Source organism: Chaetodon auriga, chromosome 10 (assembly GCF_051107435.1).
Source record: "Chaetodon auriga isolate fChaAug3 chromosome 10, fChaAug3.hap1, whole genome shotgun sequence".
Taxonomy (NCBI): domain Eukaryota; kingdom Metazoa; phylum Chordata; class Actinopteri; order Chaetodontiformes; family Chaetodontidae; genus Chaetodon; species Chaetodon auriga.
This window is the reverse complement of record NC_135083.1, coordinates 21,549,716-21,573,302: the sequence shown is the minus strand read 5'-3', so window position 1 is coordinate 21,573,302 and position 23,587 is coordinate 21,549,716. Positions and strand designations below refer to the sequence as shown.

The window sequence follows — 23,587 nt, the reverse complement described above, 5'->3', positions numbered from 1 at the left end:
ATAGAGACAGTGTATGGTGGAGCCTATAGTGTCATCAGCATGTCCACACAGTTTGTTTAATCGCTCTCACTGCCAGAAGGGGAAGACGTGAGGTCCACATGACAGGTTTAAATAAGATCATTGTCTGGGACTCAAATATGGTCTCAAATGAACTCTTTAATATAAGAACAACAATTCCATCAAAGTCATTATGGCTGGGGGATGTTGTCTTTATTTATTTATTTTTTGGCTAGGAGTTGCAAGGACATGCAATCAAAAGCTAAAAGACGACTACATGACTACTTACAACACTACTTTTGCTAACTTCACAGTTCAACTTCTTCAGCAGATACTTGGTTTGGTTTGCCAACCATTTACTAACTCAGTTGATTTGAATTCGATATATGATACAGAATAGTCACACGGCAGCTCTTTGGCTATTTACACCAGGTGATGTTGTATAAAGAGCGACAAAGTCCACGTAGGGAGGAGGTCCTGGTGGATGAATGGGCCAAACACAGGACCTTCAGCCTGGAGAGGGGCCAGAACCATCACTCGAAATACATGCTAATGTTGCTCTGTGTCAGCATATAACCGTATAGCCACTAATTGCAAACAAGTCTGCCATAATAACTTCATAAGGTGATAATACTGTATGCCAATAGCTGTTTAGCTTGTTTCCCTGCCCCTGAGTTGTCATTTGTTTTAACAATCAAATCAAGTCAACTAGAGCTCACAGCCTTTGATTAATTGTGTATAATAACTATGAATCACAGTACTACAGTTTTCTCATTGGAGTCTCTCCACATTATTTTTGATGCATGTAAAATTATTTGTATCCTCGATGTGTATTTTGTGCCTCTCACATATATTTAGTAGTTCATTTATTATTACCCCGAAAGTGGTGCCCAGAATAGCAAAATACACAAAGAAATTAAAGGGCTTTGTAGAAAAGATAAGCAGTCAAAAAGAAAGGTTCGTATGGGGCCATTTCAGTCACATCTGTGCTGTAAAAACCTGCCTGACCCTTTACCAGTCAAGCAGTACATCCTTTTAGGAAACACACAATAAAGCCTCTCCAAGCATGACATTCTCTCTGTAATGCCATCCATCCAACACAGCCCAGTTGAGGCCTTGCAGCTATAATGTCCACTCATTGGACTGTCACTACTACCATCAACATCCTTGTTATGTTTGTGAGGCATGGCCTTACCAAATGTGAGGAACATTGATTTTTATATCCCTGCTCCCCGCAAGGTTTGGAGCACCTTTAGTCTTACAATCTGGCCTTGCTTCTGTGCAGGGACAATATTTTTGAGTGAATGCGGTAATTAAGCAGTGAAGGTCTCTCTGATAAACATTTGATGAGCAGTATGATAAATCCCTTCATAGAATAAATCCCCAACTCTGTTCTGTTCAGTTATTTCCTGAAAGTGGCTTTCTTATTACGGTCTTAATGGTTGTTCAATTAGAATTTCCATCACTTCGAATTGAAAGTGAATTAGCCCAGTGCTGTAGTCTATGAACTGCAGTCAACTCTTTGTACAAAGGGGCCATTTGGGATGTGAAAATGGGTTTTTACCTCAGGGATGAAATCACGTGGCTGTTACAGTAATAATAAGAGGCTCGACAGTTTCATCCATGCATGAAGTAAAAGTTGAGGGACTAATGTATATGTGCACCCCTCTAATGCTTTACCAGTCAAGAATTTCTACTATCAAGAAGCCTCTCAGTTGATGTGTGGTCACTCTCAAACTCTTTAGGATTAATGGAGATGATTATCTAATTTTGGAACAAAATCTAATCATACGGTTTGCTATCTTATCAAGATTTACCAATGATTGCGAATGAGTCTTTTTATATGTGTCAGCTGTTGCCTTAAAAGTCCATTTTGATAATTAGAAAAAATATTATTTTGTTCCTATAGAGTAGACTATAGAGTGAAAACGATTCTGCATTTTTAGAAAGATCTGGTTACTGCTTTTACTTAATGTACAGTTTTCTCTTTTTTTGCCTCTAGTGTCAGACGTATATTTCTAGAAATAGGTCTTCTTACAGTGAATGTGTTGTCCATTACTATGTGATGTGAATCTATGGGCTGTCAGTGTGTCTCCACTTGAACAGCATTAGACAAAGAAACGTTACTGCACCTTCCCCGCAGCTGGATGTGATTGAAACGATGATGTGATTGTATTTGCAATTACAATTGTGATTTTGTTATACAGGAGCAAACGCGTCTAATGATGCCAGCAGGAGTCTGAAACACAGAACAGGCCAGAAATTCATTGCTTCTCTCCTTGTCATTATGTATGTTCCATTTCTGGGACGCTTTGTTGTTTGGTGTATATTTTATTCCTATTGTCAGCTATTACTTATGGAGAGAGAGTGTTGATGGGATGCACAGGAAGGTTGGATTGCTGAAGAATTTGAGAGTATTTCACTAGATGGACTACGCATATTGGCTTTCACCCACTTCTGCAGCATGAGGCCACCACAGAATATGTTCAGTTTTTCTTGAAGTTCAAGTACCCATTTCAAAGTTTACTGGTAAGTGTTCGTGTCCTTCCCCCAGAATCAAAGAGCAAATACTTCTTTCCAGAGTCACTGCTTTACAATGACATTCAACAAACATGGAGAAATTTCTCATGGAGGAGGTACACAGAGAATGTGGGCTCAATGGGCCTGAATGCAACGCAGCCACAACTTTCATCTCTGAGGATCTATCACTGGCAGCGTATGTGGGACACAACATCCTTTTGAGCGGTTTGTGTTGTCATTTCAACAACCAGGCATGTTAAACCTTGACACTGCCATCTTTCTTTCTATTCTTTGCAGATCAGACACATCCAACTTGCCTCCTTACTCACTCCTACCCTTGATTCATACCTCCCAGTGTGGTGAACATTTCTCGACAGTGTCCAAACTTCACCTGGTACCATTCCAAATATGGCATCAGTGTTAGTAGAATGGAGCTGTCCTGTGTGTCGTTATTTACACTGCTGATCGGTGTATTTTTAGCTATGTTTTGCAGCATGCCTGTAAGTAGGGCAATGTCAGTGAATCAGGCTGTCCACCACGTCCCAGAGAATGAAGCCTGTTGACATTGGTGACCCTCTGACTTTTCTCTGCAGCGCCATCACGAGCTTGACATTTTAGACTTTTAGTAAAATGCCCTGACAACTATTGCATGGACAGCCATGAAATTTGGTACAGATATTTGTGGGGTCCAGAGGAGAAATGCAAAGGACTTTGCAGAACCTTTGCTTTTCCATCAGTGCTACCAGCAAGTCAAATTTTCACTGTCAAAATATTTCAACAAACTTTGGTACATTCATGGTGCTCTTACTTTTCCTCTGGCACCTTCATCAGGTTAGAATGTTAGCATGCTAATATAACACTCCAAACTAAGATGAACATGGTAAGGGGTAAACCTGCTCACAGAGCCAAGACTCTCGTCTTGTTATTTAAAATGTTTGTGTAGAGCAGGTTTTGGATAAAAGCTCTGTGCTGACAAAAATAACTCAAAGATAAAGTGACAAGAATCATGGCACATCATGAACAGCACTGTACATCAGAGTACACTCCTGTTTAATCATTAGTGAGGAGTATGAGCTGTCTCTTACCGTATCTTTCCTTTACTTCCAAACTATGTTAATTTTCCCTTTTTCCCCCCATCACTGTCTTCTTCCCTCTCGACCCCTCTGTGATATCCATCAATCCTTAACTGTTGAGGGACACACTCATTTCACAGGTCAATTAATTTTAATCAGAGTGTGTCAATTTAATCTGAGTTCAAACCGCTAGACGGACACTTTGTGAAAATCTCATTAACCTTCCCATTTCCAATCTGCTCACTTCATCAGCAGGGCAGAGCAGTGACTCAGTCATTTTCAAACCCACGCTTTTTTCTGTTAGTCAACAAACTCCTGAATTTGGATAATGTCACGGGAAAAGAGACGTCTGGGAGGGGAAACACACAACATCCTCTCACACTGAGGCTGACACTGACATTGACTTAGTCTCCTCACGTAGGTGTTTTAATAGCAATAACACCAGTGAGAAAATCGATGTGATCTCAAGATAAGGTTAAGGTTAAATGATTGCCACAAAGATAAGGGATGACTGCAGCAGGAAGACAGTGGAATATAGAAAGCTCAACAAAGAGGACATATAATGTAAGATAATGCAAAAGATGGAGCAGGAGATTAAACAGCCAGGACGGAAGAATAAAGAGTATCTTTCCAATCTGACTTGAAACACATCTGATGTCTTTTTTGCTGCTGTGATGTTCTCTGATTTCTGAAACTCTGTGTCCATGTGGCAAGAAAAACATGGAGGATAACAAGTCAGTTAGCCAGCAGATAGACAGCATGCTCACAGTTATAATTAGTATTTGTGGAGATGTTTACATTTGAACTAAATTGCAAGGGAGGCTTTGAAAAAGTAGCAACTACCAAAAGAAGCCCGAGCAAAGCTGCAGCTGATCCTTTCGCTTCGGTGGTGACACAAAAACAACGATCCTAAAGCTGCACTAATCGAGATTTTTAAATTAACCGTCAATCAAATGACTTCATGTGTTGTGGAAGGTGTCGCTCGCAGTGCCAAATCCACAGAGGATTATCCTCTGACTCCCCCTCAGTTCTATGAAGCAGTTTAACATCTTTCAGCATGTTGTTTTGGTATTCCATCACCAGCTCTCACAAACCTCATTTCCAGCTGTATCAGACAGCTGCTTCCCGCAAAAGCTGTAAGATGAAACCGCTGTACACGACTTCACAGCACCAATTGTCAAACTGACAGATGTAGTGTCCAACATAGCACAGTGGACCATTTAGCAGCTAAAAATAATTCAATGAATATTGTAACACAACTCCAAATGAACGTTAACTATAAATAGGCAATTTTCTTTTTGCTCACACATTTGACATTACAATTTTAGAGATAATAATGTGAGGGTGCCCAAAACCAACTGATGCTGCTTTAAAGTGAAGCTCAAGGAGATGACGGACTCTGGTCAAGTCTCTAACCATGGCTCTACTTATTACATGTGTGTGTTTACTGTTGCTTTGTTCTTTATTTCTTGAGGCCATTTCATGGAGTTTCATTCAGACCAATGCTGGATATCACTTTCCGTAAAGCAGGTGTCCGAGGGTATGCAAGTAAGTTAAGTTTATTTCTAGAGCACATTTAAAGACAGCTTAAGCTCGCCAAGGTGCTGCACAAAAGAACATTAAAAAATGAAGTAAAAATAAAAGACACAAAGAGAAATCAGTAAACAACCAGGAACAAAACTGGCCAACAGAGTTACAGACATGACGACGGATGGAAAGAACAATGGGCCACAAAGGCCGGTGAATAAAAACATGTCTCTAGCCTGGACAGATTTAGCTATTTGTTGTCAGATCTAAGAGACCTAGGAGCTGCCAGTGAATAAGGTCTGTGATATAAGATGAGCCCTGATCATTAAGAGCCTTGAAAGCAATCAGCAAAAATTAGATTGAATTCTGAAATGAACAGGGAGCAAGGGAAGAGAGGCTGGAACTGAGGTGGCGTGATCTTGGCGCTAAAATGAACTTTAACACTTTCTGCTCCTGTCCCATGATGTCTGTGGCCACAGCGACCGGATTTGGTTAAAATCAACTTTCAAACACTGATACGAATAAGGTTCAGCGCAAATCTTTCATTTTTCAAGGTGCAAATGAGGTTCCCTCACATTTTAATGCCTTCAGGCAAAACTGTGTGTTTCCTGCTGCTGAAAACATGATGATGACTGCAGTTTACAAAACACTATTGTGACAAGCACAGCTCAAATTCCTTTAATATAGTGTGAAGAGAAAAATATGAAGAAAATGTAAATGAGCCTCTGATTATACTGCATGCCAAATTCTCTCCAAGTAAACAAAGAAACAGTACGTTATTAAACTGCAAAGTGTTGACAACTGGATTTTTAAAATCTAATTTTCGCCATTTTTAATATTCAAAATAGACAATAACAAATCCCCTTTATTTTTATTAAAAACAACAATATGAGCCGTAAGTATGGAAGTAGCAATTTCAGCAGAGCCGATGTGCATCCGTGCATAATTAGCTCTTCATCATGATCAGATTTACAGATGAAACAATACAGACTTATATGCAGTTAGTCCACTGCTGTGCTGCAGCTTTCACTTAGTGCGCCATTAAATTTACACAAGACTAGAAAGTTAAACTCTAGAGACACTACTGGAACAATACTGTTGATATACTGTAAGCTGGATCTTATGCACAAAGATTACATCTTCAATCAAGGTTACACGCTCTTCATTAAGCCTGAATCTTGTTGCGACTACGGCTTAGTGCTTTTTATTCTAGAGGTTTCAATGGTCTTGACAGAGCAAGTCAAGTGCACCCGACCGCTATGGCCAAGTGTTCGTTATTTGGACCATGGTGTCGTGCACAGCGGATAAGATTTGGGCTCATTTGCATAAGAGGCCAAGACACCCTTCAGAAACCACAGAGCCGTGCAGGCCGGCCGTGATGGTCAACACTGGCCTTTCATCTCTATCTCCGTCTCCTTTACTCTCCTATTCTCTTTCTTCACATGAGCACACACTCACACTGCCAGGCACAAAAGAATAATAGACACATACTGCAAAAAATGACAAGGTTGGCAAGAGATTTTATGTGCCATCAAAGTTTATCAGCCCCATTTTAAGATAGTTTCAGTCAACTTGCTCTACTGGCATACTGCCAGCATACTGTAGAGTGTTTCTGGACATTTGATTCAAAAAAGAGAAACGGTGTCAGATTTTTTTTTTGTTGAGTCTTTATGGTTATTCCCTGAGAGAGGTCATTTGGGGTGAAACTAGTGGAACTGAAGAGAATGAGCTGCAGCATAGCCACACAAAAATACCCTGAAGTGAGACTGATAATTCTTGCGACAAAACACAAGCCCTTGCCAAGCTTAGAATTTTTACAGTGCAGGAATATGAGAGCATGAACACTCACACACACACACTTCCTCTCTCTCCGGCTCTCTTTATCTCCCTCTCTCCTCCACATAAAGGCACTCTCTGGCCTCTTTAGTATTCTGATGTGGTTCGTGATTCTCTGTCAACATTTGACTTCACAGGCGGTGGGGATCAGACTCATACAGAGAGAGGCCAACCGCCTGTGGCTCGCCACTGCAGAGGACTGTAGGTAGGGATAACATGGACAGAGAGATGGACTGACAGAATGACGTACAGACAGACACCGACTCTGCGTACACCTGGGATGAAGGGCCGTTACGTACTCTCCAACCTTAAATGATCGGCATTGCCAGCTACAACAGCAGAAGAAACTGCGAGAAGTGATCACTTGAACTGTAGCGGAAGTTTTTGACCCCGTCTCCTGTCGCCCTGAGCTGCGGTGGCCTGTAACTGTCACAAAACCATAAAGTCGGATTTTCACAAAAGAGACAAATAAGCTTGCTAATTACAGCAGAGGCCTTTATCAAGGCCCTGCAGATATATTGCGGTCATTTTGTGCTAGGAGGCGGTAACAGTTTTACTTATAGCCCCTTTAACATTCATCTCACACCCAGGTTGCTTCTGGATATGATTCAGCTGGAGTACATTTACGCCTGACATTAAAATGCGACTGTGGTATACACAGTGAAATTGGATTTCTCTTTCCCTCGCCTAAATGCAGATTGTGTCCTTTATGTCCTTCAGAAGTGACAGTAAACATCTCATCTCGCTTGTTGTTCACCCACAAGTATTCCATTTTTGACAACTATTGTACAATCTGAGCCACCTGTTGGCAGTTTGATTTGTTTTATTTCTCTCTTTAGTTGGCTTTGTGTAGATTGGAGTTGCTTTACATGAACTATTTAAGCCACCTCAGGGTGTCTGGGAAGGGAAAGTGACATCTGGCACATGTACGCACACACCTTGCTCACAGAAATACATTTACACATGCTGGTGCAGTGGTATCCTGATAGTAGTAAAGCTGATAAGTAGCAGGGCTTGTGACCCAAATGCTGAATATCTTAACATGCCACATGCTTACTAATGGTTCAAACCTCTTGCAGAGGGTGAGGGGGGCTGAATGGTGAGCGCTCTGCTTCCTCCACATCTGCCGCTGAAGATTCCTGGAGCAAGGCACTTCAGCATGTCTGATATAAATTCTAATCCCTGTTGTGGTTGCCCCCCCTAGGTGGAAGGACCCAAACATTGTGTTTTTCTCACTCTATTGCGAGCTCACCTCTTGCCATCAGCCTCCCAGCTGTTAGCTCAGTGTCCATGGTGACCTCTCACACCTGTTTCCATTCTCCGAACTCACACTTCAATTAACACACAATACAGAGAAGAAAGGGGAAAAAACACACGCGTGTCACCTCCCAGTTCCAGACAAAAAAACTATGAATGTGAAAGTATGAAGGGAGCAGGGGATTCATTTATCTTAGCATACAGACTGGAAACAGTGTGGAGCAGCTACCTTCACTCTGTCCAAAATTTAAAAAAAATTGAGTTGATTTTCTTAAACTTGACAGGTGCTGTGAGTCGAAATGTGACTGGTTGACTGTGACTGTGCCTGGATGGACACTTCTCTTTTTATGATTTCAATGTTTTTTGTATTACATTATGTGTGCTTTCTTGCTCTAAATTGATCACTGTAGTTCTTGACTGAGCTCTGATACTTTTGGACATCTCATCTCATCTTTTATCTTGTGTCTAACCTTCTTTGACAGCGGGGATTTCCCAACTTATTTGCGCACATTTACAGAAATTGTCCCTGTGTAAATTGTCCCTGGACTGAGCCAGATGGAAAAGTGCCTCTCCACACGCCCTCAAACAAAGTCTGCTTTTCTCTAATCGGTAGAAATTAATCTCTGAACCTGCAGCGTAGATTTTATGTTGTAGGGCATGAGCGTGTATTGCAAAATTTTCTGAACAGCTAATCCTGCTATCAGGTCTCTGTATTGTGGAAATTTGATTATGAGTGTGGAAGAATGTGAGTAAGGGAGAGATAAGGAGAAAATGAATGGGAACAACGTTACGTGTCCACTCAGACAATTGTATATGCACGTCAATTTTCATTTGTTTGTGTGAGCAAATGTCATTCAAGACAAACAAAGCCTCAGGGATTCGATCCTGTGTTTGAGCACTAAGAAGGAGCTATGGAGGGATTAATCCAAAGGGATTTCTTCAGTGCTGTGAATAATTCATTAAAAATGTGAGATAATGATTGACTTGATTTTTTAATTAAATATGGAGCTTAATCCCTGATCCAACGTACATTGAAGGGCCTTGAATATTGTCCTCTGTGATTATACTGTTATGTTAAATGTATATTTTCGCGTCTTGCAATAGTTTAATTTTTTCTGTGATGTTGCCAATGGAGCAAGAAAATTTCCAGCACGATCTGACAATAAAGTATCCTCATCATCATCATCATCATCATCATCATCATCATGTTCATCAAGCATCACTTGTGACTTGTGATTACCTCTTAAAGAATGGTCTCCCGTGTACACATTACGAGCATGAGTACTCAGTGCAGTCTGTGAATATTTCAGTTGATTGATCCATCACCTCTACCATCTTATCCTGCACAGGGTGGTGGAAGCCCATCTGAACCCACTTTGGCCAGGGGGTGGGGTACAGCCTGTCTGTCCCTAGCACAGACACGGAGAACATGCAGACTGCTGGCTGGTGGATGTGCACAAAGGGCCCGCTTGCTGGAAGGGGACAGTGTGAACCACTGCACCACTGCACCACCAGTGACTGTTGTCTCCTGTAGTCTTCATACACCAGCTTTGGCACTATGGGAATGTCGCTTGGTTGATGAGTCGGTCCACTGATTTAACTCCAAATGAAAACTTGTCACAATTATAAGCTGGACTATTCATGTATTATTACAAGTATTTAAGTCCCCCGTGTGAGACATTGGAATCACTTTGGCTGACAATCAGAACTGACTGATCAAAGAACCTGAGTGTTCTTGGTGGGATATATGGAACTAAAAGGTCACACAGGTATGAGCGAGCCAATCCATGAAGTGCTTTAAAAAAAGCAATAAACTTTACAGCAAATCTACACAACTTTAAAATGTACTTGAAAACTGACAGAAATTCAGTGGAGTAATTGGGGGAATGTACTCAATATGCTTGCAGAAACAAGTTAAAAACCAAGCAGCAGCGTTCTGCAAATACTGCAGACAGGAGAGGGAAACTGACTGATTCCCACAAACAAGGAATTACAGTAGTCAAGACAAAAGGTATAGAAGCTATCCCAAGGTTTTTGCATAGGGTTCAATCCTCATGGCCATTTGAGGAATTATTTCTGGCTCTTTAGCTGCTAAATGCTCCAGTATATTCACCACATAGTCTCTCACTGTGTCTGCCTGCAGTTCAGTGCTGAGCAGGTTGTGTGCAGTGGGTTTTTAGGGCCGTTTCATGGGCTGGACAGCTAAACAATGAGCTGAAACTCACTTTAATGCTCTCTAAAGCCAACAGAAGCTGCATTTTGTTTCTCTGTTAGTTCATCAGTACAAGCAACCGCTTTCACACTGTCACACTGTTTTAACATTAGAAAAATATGGATTATAGCCACTTTTAATTTTCATGTAGTGCCAACATCAGGACACTTTATGACCAGGGTTCTAAATTAACTTTTTTGATCACCAGCCAATGTGGCTGGTGACCTTCTAAAGTTACCAGCCAATCAGAATTTCCACTAGCCAAATTTTTTCCTGGTGAAAATAAGAGAGATTATGAGTGCCACTGAATGCATTTGATCATTTTATTTACATTGTTGGCATGAAAAATGCACAGAAAGTACAACACATGAAACAAAATATACAAAGAAAGTGCAAACATTTAATTTATACAAACAAAAAATGCTGTCAGATTTATTATTTTATAAGACATTTTTCCAGTATTTAGTATCATTACATTCCTAATAAAATGTATTTTTCCTTTCAACTTAAAGTGTTTCTGCCTTCCTTCTTTAATAAGAAATATATATAAGTAACAGCCATGACTTAAGCACTTGCAAAAAATTGCATTGGTAATAAATTGAATTATGTATGTACAACTAGAAAACACAAATAGTGCAGCAGTCAGTAGTGCAGACTCCTTCGACTCTCCTGATGACTTCGGGCACTCTCATGGTCCTTTACTGCCTCGACTTTAAAATTATTAGTCCCCACCACAAAATTATTCGTCTTGTTTTTTTCTTTCGTGTACATGCGGCAATCCTTACAAAACATGACGGCATTTTCGTGATCAAACACAAGCCATTCACGACCTGTCAGCCATTTAGCGTTAAACTGTCTTTTCTTCGTTTCGCACGCTTTGTCGACATTCTCATCCCCTGCCTCCTTCCTCTTCTCGCCCCCAGACGTCTGTCCCAGCCACGCATTTAGTTTAACTTTACTTTTTACTTTTAGCTAGCTCAGTCTCCTTTTTTACAGTTTATACGCCGCCGTTCATTCTTCTTCTTCTTCTTTGTGTTTGCGTTTCCGTGGTTTCTCGCGCCGGTTGCACTACAAACTGTAGCGTGCCTTCGCACAGCCAATGGGCGTCTTGTACGTCATCACGTAGCATTACGACAGTGTTCATGGGAAATGTAGGACGAACTGTCCGTGGGACAAATGACCAAGAACTGTAGAGCGGCTCTGACTGACATGATTGCCTAATGCATTACCGGCCAAATTGGCTAGTAAGTTTTTATTTACACCCGCCAATATGAATTTTAACCCGCATTTGGCGGGTTGGCGGGTGTTAATTTAGAACCCTGTTTATGACTACATACCCACAAATCTAATGAAACTCCATTTATCCTAATCACTAATTACTGCGATCTTGTGATTATTAGTAATTAGAAAATGTTAGCATGAAGCACACTAGTCTAAGATCGTGAACATGCTGCCTGTTAAACGTCAGCATGTTAGCATTGTCATTGTGAGCCTTATAACATGCCTCCAGACTGCATTTATGCTTTGTCTCAATGACGGCATTGTATCATTGCGCCAGTCTGCTGTTAGCAGTATTTCTAAAAATTCTGAAGATGCAGCTGAAATAGAAGCTCCCTGCTCTAGGTGGCTCTGTGACTTTGAATTAGGTTTCCATTTACTATACACAGGGGTGAAGAGATTACTTAATTTTATTAATTTTCAAGCCTTTAAGGAGCTGCTAATCCACCGATAACACTTCTGTCAGTATCAGTTTCATTGGAGAGCCTTGGTATCACATCTTCTTTCATAGGCTTTTCCACACCACCAAGGAGAGAGAGAGAGTGTGTGTGTGTGTCTGTGTGTGTGTGTTTCATATGTGCGGGGCTACCCCTATTAGCTGCCCTGGTCCACTATTACCCAAAGGCATGGGCCACCACCACAGTGCACCACAGCCATCATATTCATAATGGAGATAAAATTAATTTGCTTTCCCCTCCTCTCTCTATCTCTGGCCGCCACTCTCCACCTCCTCTATCTCTTGTTCTCCCTCCCTCCTTCTCTCCCCTCCCACACTGTTCCTACATGCATTTATCTCTTGAGTCTAGTGTCTGTCCTGCCTCTCTCTCCAGCCTCTGTCTGTCAGGTCTCTGTACCCGACAATGGAGAGGAAAACTGTAAGACACTTGCTGGTTTCCTTGAAAGCATTTATAGAAAAAAGGCTTGAATCTGTTCTTTTTCTTTCTTATCGAGGAGCACCATGTTACCACACATTATCTACCCTTTAGTTTTCTGTCAGTTCCATTCTGTTAGCACAATGCAAAAAAGTGGCTATGCAACCCATGCAGATGAGCGCTTGCTAATAAACCATTCTAAGTTACAGGAAGTGTGGTATGAGACTGACTTTTTCAGCTCTGAGATGGATTGCTAAATTGCCATTCAGGTCCTTAAATATTAAGCCTGAGTAAATTTAACTTCTCCTGCTTTTTCACAGCAGGAAGGTCATTATAAAAGTAGGACCTTTCTAGGCTGCAGCGGCTAACTAATGATGCACATTAGCTGAAAATATAATGCTGCTTTGACGTCATAAAGGAATTGACCCCAGAGTGACTCAACCAATTAAAGTAACAACATGGAAGTGCTTATGCTCACACTTAACACATACAGAGAATGAATTCAAGCTTCAGAGCACAGCTAATATTGCAAACACGAACAACAATCACCATCCACCGCCGCCCAAGCATGACATAAATAAATGCCTAGCCTCTAAACTTAGCCAGGGTTCAAATGCTACACCCAACTGCTGAGCGTAACTGAGAATCCACAGGCCACAGGTGGATAATGAAAGCCTTTGTTAATACAGTGCAGAAGTAGTGCCAATTAAATATGGTTACACTACCAAAAAGAGGAAAACAGAAAAGCAGAAGAAAAACTAACTGTGATACTGAGACTGATCATGAAGATGAATAAACACAATCATTAAAACTAAATGAAAATGCAAATATGATTACACTCATTGTTTAAAGAAAGGCAAAATTCAAAAATATGAAATATGAATTTGCTTAATGAAATGCATTATCTAAATGTATATATTAATCACTTGGTCTGTACGGCCGGCACAGCGGTACATCAGCAAACATTAAATCTTGTATTCTCGAGCTCCACAATAAAAGAAAAATGAATGAAAATCTAGCGACTAACGCTTTGACCTCTGACAGCCGGTCCACCCACTGTGAAATGAGCAAGTTATTCTTTTAACAGTGTTTGGACCTGCTGCACTAACATCAATCCCATCCCAGAGGCCAATGTTATTGCGGCAGTAAACAACAAACAAGTGGTGTCTCAACCCCCTCCTCTGTTCGCAGAGGGCTTTATCAGTTCCACATAAATGGCCTCTGTAATATGTATATTCTGGTCATCAAACTGTGTTTTCTGGCTGGTTAATGTGTTTACGCTGCTGAGTCTCATCCTCTGATGTGCATTTGTGAAGGGGCAGGGGTTTCGCCAATATACACATTTGTACACTCCCCACTGTATTGGATGGCATGCATAAAATTACTGCTCTCCTGTTTTAGTATCCCGTCTATTGGATAAACAAAACACTGTCTCTCAGTGCTATTTACCAAATCTGTATTGTTACCTAACTTTTATAGTTTTGTTCTTTATCGTTTTTTCAGATTCCCATCAACTTCTACAAAAGGGTTGCTAGTCTGACTGAGGTCTGGACAAAACAAGACCAGCAAAAAGACAACGATCAAATTCACAACGTGCCTACAAAAAGCACAGTACAGGCCAAACACAAAGATCTGAAAACATGTGAGCTAATTCCCGCATGAAAATGCAAACGGTAGCAACCTACAGCAGAAACTGTCACACATCCACAGCACCAAAGAGAAACACAAACAAGCAAAGAGATTCCAAAAACAGCAACAATGAAATCAATGTGACTCATCGGCTCCTGATTCAGTGACTTTTTGAATAAAGATCTGTTTTTTTTAGTCCGTTTGGAGCATATTTCAGGCAGAATAACCTCAATAAAGAACAGTTCTCTCAACCAGTACTGACTTAAGGCATCGTATACCCATGACAAAAATCAGTACATGCTACCATATCACTAAAGAAGCATGGTGTGCCGTTCCACATGACAGTCTGCATGAATAGCAGATGACTTGATTTCAGTTTAGCCTCCACAGTCTTATTTACCATAGCCACAATCTTGCCATACCCTCAATGATACTGCAGTTTCCATGCTCAGATTTTGTAGAATTACATTTTAAAATGTTGGCATTGGATGCTAAAAACTTTCCAGAGTTTCCAACAGAACAAAAATGTTCTGATAACAAGTTATTTTTCAGTCATAGGAGTGGATGGTGAGGCTTAAAATAGAGGTTTGCTGGTTTGTGTTTTCTGGTGTTCCTGTGCATCTCAGTGCTCAGTTTTTCCTCCACAGTGAGGAACTTTGCACAGTCAAGAAAAAACAGGTTGTTTGTACCCTTACCACAACAAACTTCCATCCATCCATCCATCTGTCCATCCAATGAAAAATTCATGCTCACTGCACAGCGAGCCATAAGCAGGGGGAAAAATTATATCATGTGGCTGTAAAATAAACCAACTAACTAACTAAACTATGTAAGTGCAGGAGTCCCTCTGCCCTCATCACCTAAAGAAGTCAAGTGCCATTTCTGATTTTAGATGGTCTTTTCTCTGTTGGAATAAATCATGTGTCTTTGTCACTTTTGACTTTTTCCAAATCAGACAGTTGCCTCGTGAGGAGGGTGACACAGAGTCGATAGCGAGGTTTATTGCTTCCATCCATAGAATATCATTCTACCTCAAAGCCCTGACAGCTTGTTGCGTCTCAAACAGTTGTGGAAATCTAGATAAGTGCTTTATCTCGCTTTGTGCGTGGGTGAGGGAGGTGGCTTTGAAGGACTCAAATCATATCTAAGTGGAGAGAAAATCATTTGATTGCACCACTTGACTTAGGGAGGGAAAATGATAAGGCCAATCGGTCCTCATCATCTCTCTCTCACTCTTTTAATAATAGCATTGCCACTCTGAATTTTGAGCACACTTGTGTTGGCCTCCGCAGCGTGATACAATCACACTGACCTCATGTGATTTAATGCAATCAGCCCTCACAGCTTGTGTGAAATTGTATTGTTCTGTTTGAAAGGAAATGGGCTATGATTCTGTGGAAATGATCGTACAGCATCACCCAGGAACAATACTGCAGGGAAATGATGAGGCGATGTCATTAAGCAGACAGTTGTGTATGAAAAGATTTTGGCTCCTTCAGGGACTGTGGCATGTGTTAATCATTGTGTACAACAAAAAAAGATTTGTAATAATGGAGTCGTCAAGGCAGCTGTGGCAGAGTTAGATGGTTTGTAGGTTGCTGGTTTGCTGTGTTTGACATGTTTATATGACAATTTTGTGTGTCTTCAGTTATAGATTCTTTGATGTCTGTCTGTCTGACCAGAGATGTGAAATTCGGGAGCATAATGGAATCGTTGCTGCTAGTTAGATGAGAAGCCAGCAGTGGCTTGGCTCAGCTTAGCAGAAAGACTGGAGGTAGTAGGGTAAACTGCTAGCCTGGCTCTCTCTAAATACAACAAAGTCCTTTGTGAAGTTACAGCATTTACCTGGGGCTGTTTTAGTTGCTCTAAGACGCTGAAATTCCTGCTCTTGCAATAAGAAAAAAGTTGAAATAACATTATTGAATAGCAGTGGTAATAGTTTATTGAAATTTTTCACAAGTTCAAGGCTGTTTTCTGTCTGTAGTTATCCATGTGATTATTTATTACAAAATGTGGTATTAACTTATTGAATATTGAGCGCTTCTCCATCTCAAACTCTCACTCTGTCACTGCAGTCTTCACAAGGTGACGTAGCTATATTGCTAAAGCTATAGTGAGCATGAATGGCAGAGCGAGTCAAACCCAAAATTTCCCTATGCTAACATGTTTGACAGCTGTGAGTACTAACAATAACCATGTTCACTGTTTACATTCATTATCATGTGATGTGTGTGCTGTAGCACAATACACACACACCCTGAGCTGAAGGACGAGCCGCTGCACAGTGACAGATTCCGGTTCAGTAGCTGACCCAGTAACACAAAGCACGCACCCACAGCAATGAGCCGTAACTGGTAGGCCGGGCAGCAGATTCAAACCTGAAACTGAAGCGGCTAAATGGATTTCAATCATTCATTTTATTTACAATTGTGCTTTTCCTACTGTGACATGTCAGGGTGTCCTCTGTGAGAGAAGCCTACTGATGTACAAGTTTTATTAGCAATGCTAAGACATGATTTAGAGTGAATAATACTGTATTTTTATGCTTTATTAGGATCAAATAAAATGCAGAATTTCCAGTGTGACGGTTTATTACACATGTAACCCAGCAATTACTTCGAAAAAACCCCCCCCAAAAAAACTGTGATTAATACATAACACCTTGTAACAGGAACTTAATATTGCTCTGATATAATTTACCTAATATGCAATATTCATAAAATGAACGGTGTCTGTAGACTTACTTAAACATATTATTTGTAATCCAAATTTAGTTGTCAACCTCATGAAAAAGAGCTCTCTCTAGTTTTCCCAATCACGGCTTCGTATTCGTCTGAGGCTGCCTCCCTCTCTCTGGCCTTGGGATTTCCTCAGAAATTTCTCTTTTCCGCTCTCTTGCTCCCTTTTATTCTTTCTTACTGTTTCTCTTTCTTTCCTTTGATCAAGTGCTTTTTCCCTCGTGTTTGCTGGGACGTCAAGCTTGACTGCTTGGCAGTGGCCTTCCATTTAAATGTTGTTTCTATTGCTCTACTGTCACAGATCACTAACTGGAGACTGGAGTGGCAATGGAGGCTTCTACACCATACACCGCTCACACATTTCTCTATGATGCTCATTGAAAAGGTGATTTTCTGCCTGTCTGGAACAATAAGCCAGCTTGGCATGGAGAGCTCTCCTGGTATGAATACAGCAAAATTGAGCCCTTAAGACCAGGATTTCATGTACGAGGTCTGATGAGGAAACACTCATGTCTAATTTTACTTGCACCATTAGTGGGGTTTATCTCAGGATTGACAAATAAGCTGAGAGGATTGTGTTGCAGGAAAAACATATTTTGTCTTGGTATATTACGACTGAATTCATTTATAGTGCAGACACATGAACAGTGTGGAAAATATAAATATACCTGCACAATAGGTCAATGTATAGAGGCAGTGTAACAACATTTTTTCTGAAACATGGTATCATAGAGCTGTAAGTGTTGACCAACACAGAGAGTGGATGCGATAACTTGAAACACCTGTACTGTACTGTGCAATGCAGTACAACATGACATCCTAACGAACAGTGGTCTCAAAAATAACCAAAGCATTGACACACAACAATAGAACATTACAAACTTTACAACAGTGCTATTTATTACACAGCTGTAATTATATTATATTGTGCATTTATTAATTTTCCTAGTCTATAAACATCCCTTCAATATATATACAGAAATGTGTCACGAATAGGATGAATTCAGATTGCAGCCCTGTGCAGCCATGTTTGCCAAAAAAAAAAAAACCCACACAAGTGCCCCCTTGGATGCCCCTATGGCAGATACATAAAACATGATGAAGAGCCCTCTACAGTGGCTCAATAAGCATGAAAACATGATAAAGTGCTCTCTAGGTTGCGCTACCAGTGGAGAAAAAGTAATGAACAATTTCAAAAAGAAGTGCAGCAGTGCTAAAGGGCAAGGAAAGCACAAAGGTTTCAGGCCTGTATCATGAAGTCATAGCTAGTTAAAGGCTAAAGTAATGTCTGTAGGTTGTGTGTTCCACAGCTTTGGGACACAATCACAAAGGCTGCATCCCCGATTTTCTTTCTGCTTTTGCTGGAAACTTCCAATAGATGAGCAGCAGATGATCACAGTGCGCAGCAGCTGAACCTGGACTAATGTTCTCTCTTCTCCTGGATCTGGTTCATAGCAGAGCTGCAGAGTTTTGAATGAGCTGAAGTCTCTCAGAGTTTATGTTTCGGGAGGACAGTAAATAGTGAGTTACAGTAATCAAGATGGCTTGAAATAGAGGCACGAAACAGTTTTTCAGCATGTTTTTGACATAGAAATGGTCGTAGTGAAGCTGTGTTTCTAAGACGGAAAAATGAACTTTTCCTCAACTTGTTGATGTGGGACTTAGATCTGAATCTAGGATAACACCAAGATTTATAACCTCAGATTAATCCAGGAAGTTATTTTCCCAAGATTGTTTAACAGCATTTCTTTGTTTTAGGGCAGAGTAGAAGGATTTCAGTTTTGTCCTTATTTAACTTCAGGATATTACTGCTCATCAATTTATTTATTGGCAAAAGACAGTCAGTAATGGAGTCGATTTGCAGCATCATTTGATTTGGCAGTTGTACAGTTGTGTATCGTCTGTGTAACTATGAAAACATGCTCTCTGATGACCACCAAATGACAGCATGTATAGTGCTGCCAGTAATGGACCAAAGTAGCTCCCTGCAACCCCAAAACAGATGTCATGTTTCTCAGACACATGATCTCCAAGACTGATATAAAACTTTCTCTCTTTGATGGTTTGTTTGAAACCAGTTTAACACACAGTCAGAAAGACCAACCCACTGCTCAAGACGACTGATGAAGATATTGTGGTCAATCGTGTCAAAGCTGCACTTAGGTCGAAAACGACAAAAACTGAGACCTTATTTTCATCAGAAATTAGTCTGAGGTCACTGATTATTTTAGTAAAAGCAGGCTCAGTGCTGTGGTTTGATCTAAAGCCTGAAACAATCTTTTCCAGTATCTTACTGATGAATGGAAGGTTGGATATTAGCCTGTAGTTAGTGAGTGCATTACCATCGAGGTTGGGTTTCTTTAGTAAAGGTTTAACAGCAGCTGTCTCAAACATATTGTGGAAGATGCCCGTTTGCAGAGATGTATTTATAATCTTCAGGACGACTTGAAACACTGTCAAAGACCTGCTTTAAAAATGCTGTAGGTAAAGGGTCAACACGTGACTTAGAGGAGTAAGACTGTGGTTCCATTTTTTTTACAGGGTTCGCTGAGTCATCTATTTTAATCACACTGGCTTTAAATTAATCAAATTACTTGATATTTTATCACTCCATTTTTCATTTCAAGTTTTACCTCAATTCACATGCATTTCCATCACATCCATTTTTCTCACTTAATTTTTTATTGCTTTCACCCTTCATAAATCTAAAAAAAATTATTTGTTCATGAGTATCAGGATTAGTACTTCAGATTTGCAATCTTGATTGAAGCACCTCAGTGCATATAAGCTTTGAACAAACAAACACAAGAGATACATTTTATAAAATTACAGACATGGTGGCGAAATCGCTATTAACATAGCGTAACATAAAATATAACATAAACTTCTTTCCAGTTTTGCAGAAGTCAGTTTTTGTTTGTAGCAGCAATCATATGTACAGTCGAAGTTTACGACAGTATCTTGCTACGACAGTGCGAAAACGTTTTACGGCAAGCATGTGTGTGAAAAGCTTGTTGTTAGCCGTGTAAATAACTGCAGAAGTGTACACTCTCATTTATTTCCTAAAGCTTAACAAAACATTTTTACGTGACGATTTTTAGCCCGGAGAAATGGATGTTGGAGAGCTCCTGAACTATCAGGTAGATATTTTATTTTGCTCCTCGGTGTTAGGAAACTCTAACTTAACAGCTAGCTCATTCATTGAATTGTACGAGTAGCATTGCTTGAAGTTATGGATGGACGTTAGCAAGCAAGCTTTAGTTTAGTGTCGTTATTTACCTTGTTCTGTCCATTGACGTTAAATAGTTAGCCGCCAGTGAGCTGCATTAAATTAGCATCGTGTAGCGCTGCATGACAGGGGACCAACTTCACTCTTGTCCTCGTTTATCTATAAATGACGGTAGCAGTTAGCGTGCTAGCTGGACAGATTGCTAACAGTATGTCGGAAGTAAAAGAAGAGGGTGTCTACGAAAGTCACTTCTGTTTAGTATCCTGTCTAATAATTTAAGGCAATGGAAATTCTCGTAATCGATACAGTGTTGTTTGTTACACCAGACGTACACATTTAACACCATGTGACGAAATGCATTTTGAAAATCGTAAGTATTCATTTGCCTTATTGTGGCAGTGTTTCCAACTCTGGTACATGGAGAAACATTGTTAGTGTCAAAATCCACATTGTTCAGTGAGATATAACAATGTATTTTGATACTTGTCTGTAATCACTTCTTATGCACATCATTGCATTTGACCATCTCCTTTCATCTTGCAGCCCGATAGAGGAGCAAAGCGTCCCAGGGAGGAGGATGGAGGAGCAGCAGGAGGAGAGGACGACTCCAGAGGAGGGAAGCAGCTGAAAGGGCTGAGTTCCCGGGAGTTGGCCAGATACAGAGATGCAGCAGGAATAGGAGGTGAAGTAGGTGGTGACATGAGGGAGACTGAGGAGATGACCGGGGACAAGAACAGGATCCTGGAGAAACTGATGGACCAGGATGAAGAGGAACCTGAGGTGGGTGAAATCTTTCATGTAACTATTACAGAATTGTTACATTTGTTTTTCTGCAAAGTGTACTGTTTATTCAAAACCCATTATATCTAAAGCCTTTATTTGAAAATGATAACACACTGATTCATTATCCACACCAACCATTCCTCTTATAGGAACAAATGTGAGCTCTGTGGTGCGCTTTAAGTAGCAAAAGTCAGAGCGGAGTAGTTTTGTTTGCAGGGTAGAGATAGCACAGGTGTTGCTTATCTCAGTTGTCTCTGGGGGTTTGAAGTTTGTCAAAACCCTAAATGTCCATTGCTTCGTGAAATTGGAGGATGTGTTGTTGCAACATTGCAGCCATGGTCCTATTACTCCTGTTAATGTGCATCACTTTGTTCCCCTGATGCTTTGTACTCAGTACACTGTAAGCCTCTGCCTTGGTGTTTGAAACCAGAAGTTTAAGCCAGCGTGGGGAACATTTAGAAACCCCACCACACATAGCCGTGTCTGTCTTTTCCTCACAGAATGTCCATCTGTCTACTGTTGTGTAGTGTTGTGTAGTCTAGTCTTGTGTGTGCCTTTGAACTTCAAGTGCATTGCCACCCACTGTAGGTGTGTGTGTACTGTGTATCTAAACGTAGAGTAGTATAATGTTTGTTTATGCTCATGTGAGACACCATGGAGTGGGCTTTCAAAGATGGTCACGTGAGCTACAAGAAGCGTTTATGCACAAAAATTGCAAAAAGTGTTACCAGAAGAACGTCAACCAGACATGGCTGCACACTTTGCTTTACAGCTTCTGAATAATCACATCTCACGTCACTCACATCTATTCAAGGACATACTTAATCACTGTTACATAATCCCTGTGAAGAAAGAAGTGAAGTATTTCAAACAACAAATGGATTCTAGTGAAATGAAGGTTGATTATCCATGGCCATGGGCCACAATGACTTGTGGAGCCTTTGCGCTCCCCTTATGCCAGGGATGCTGTGTCGAGCGTAAAACGTAGCTCAAGTCATCTGTGAGTCCAGATCTGAAGCACTGCAACACAAGCACAATGAAAAAACCACGATTGTCAAAAAAAATCCTTTGGAGATGTCTGAACCAGGAAAGTTTATGTGTGACTGTTTCCTGGAAAAAAAAGAACCCATTGAGAGCACCAGCGGTTCCATATTACACATGTAGTACCTGAGTAAAGTGTACATCCATTATCCCCTCACTGCAGCATTTTCAAGTATTCACCGTGCCAAGAGCGACTCAGAGCAAAGTGCTGCACTGCTAAATAATGTCAGACTACTGTAATTTTCTAACCTGTCGTTATCTGTCCAACACTTTACTGTTTTTTAAGCCAGCAGGAGGTCAAACACTCACATTGCTCCTGATTGTAGAAAACTTCTGGCTGCTCCTCTCACATAATTAGGCTGACCCTGATGTTTCTTTATCATTATTGCAGCAGTTCCTCAATAAAATACTTTCCTTTTTTTTCTCTGTCCTCCTTTTTCAACCTTTTCCTCCCTTCTCCTCCCTTTTATGCACTAATCCAACAGGCAGAACCGGTGGATGAGAGTTCAGTGAAGAAAATGATCCTGACCTTTGAGAAAAGGTCGTACAAAAATCAGGAACTAAGGATTAAGTTTCCAGACAACCCAGAGAAGTAAGCCCCTTACTGACGCCTCAGTCCACCAAATTCCTCCACGGCACCTTGACATGAATGGTAACACAGAATGCTAACATGCTAACCAAAATTTCTTGCACCTTAAACCAGGTTCATGGAGTCTGAGCTGGATCTGAACGACATTATCCAGGAAATGCATGTGATCGCCACGATGCCAGACCTCTACCACCTGCTAGTGGAGCTGAATGCAGTCCACTCACTGCTGGGCCTCCTCAGTCACGAAAACACGGATATCCTTTCACTTATAGATTGTTTCAGAGTGTCTCTGATCAAAATAATGAATTCATCCTGCATGCAGAATTTTGCATTGATCTTGTGATATTCTGGTGATAAACACACAGTGAATACAAAGCCTGATAGTACAACTTATAATCAGGAGCTAAAAAGAGGGAATAGGGAACATTTAAAAGCATATTAGTTAAAATTAATGCAACCTTTTACCAACAAATACAATCAAACCATAAACTATATAGATAAAAAAAAAACTACATATACACTATGAATACCAACTAAAACACATAAGTCATTGAATTAAGTTCATGTTGAACAATGAAAAAATAAGACAATGAGACGACTCTGAGATGCAACAAAAAAAATCCCAAAAACTCATTAAAGGGGAACTTCATCAACTTTACATGTCCAAGTCCATTCACAGGTGTTGGGGCACTCCCCAACACTGCAAAGAGGGAGGGAGCTGCGCCAAATGTGATCTATTGCCTCAAGTGATGTCAGTTGGGTCAGAAGTCGTGCAGAAGTTCAAAAATGAGACTAATCTAAAGATGTAGAGTGCTTGAGCACCAGCTAATGCAGCTCAAAGCTCCATTAGCTGGTGGTCAAGTTGCATTGTGGGTTATGTAGGCGCCAGGCTTTGCAAATCGATTACATTGTTTTTCATCATTCATTCTTTGTTTAAACTATCCATTGTGAGTCTGGGAGTGTTATAGGAGTGCAGTGCTGAATCAACGGAGTGCTCTTAACACAA

General features: G+C 40.6%; 1 protein-coding gene across 1 annotated transcript in view; it reads left to right on the top strand.

Moving 5' to 3' along the window:
* Positions 1 to 19,910: 19,910 nt before the first annotated feature.
* The window catches only part of ctnnbl1 (catenin, beta like 1), a 50,579-nt gene continuing 46,902 nt past the window's right edge, over positions 19,911 to 23,587 (top strand). The window contains exons 1-4 of the mRNA XM_076741959.1: positions 19,911 to 20,079; positions 20,712 to 20,948; positions 22,478 to 22,584; positions 22,696 to 22,835. Of these exons, the coding sequence (XP_076598074.1) occupies positions 20,050 to 20,079; positions 20,712 to 20,948; positions 22,478 to 22,584; positions 22,696 to 22,835 (514 nt within the window). The 5' untranslated portion in view covers positions 19,911 to 20,049. The remainder of the gene's footprint in view (positions 20,080 to 20,711; positions 20,949 to 22,477; positions 22,585 to 22,695; positions 22,836 to 23,587) is intronic.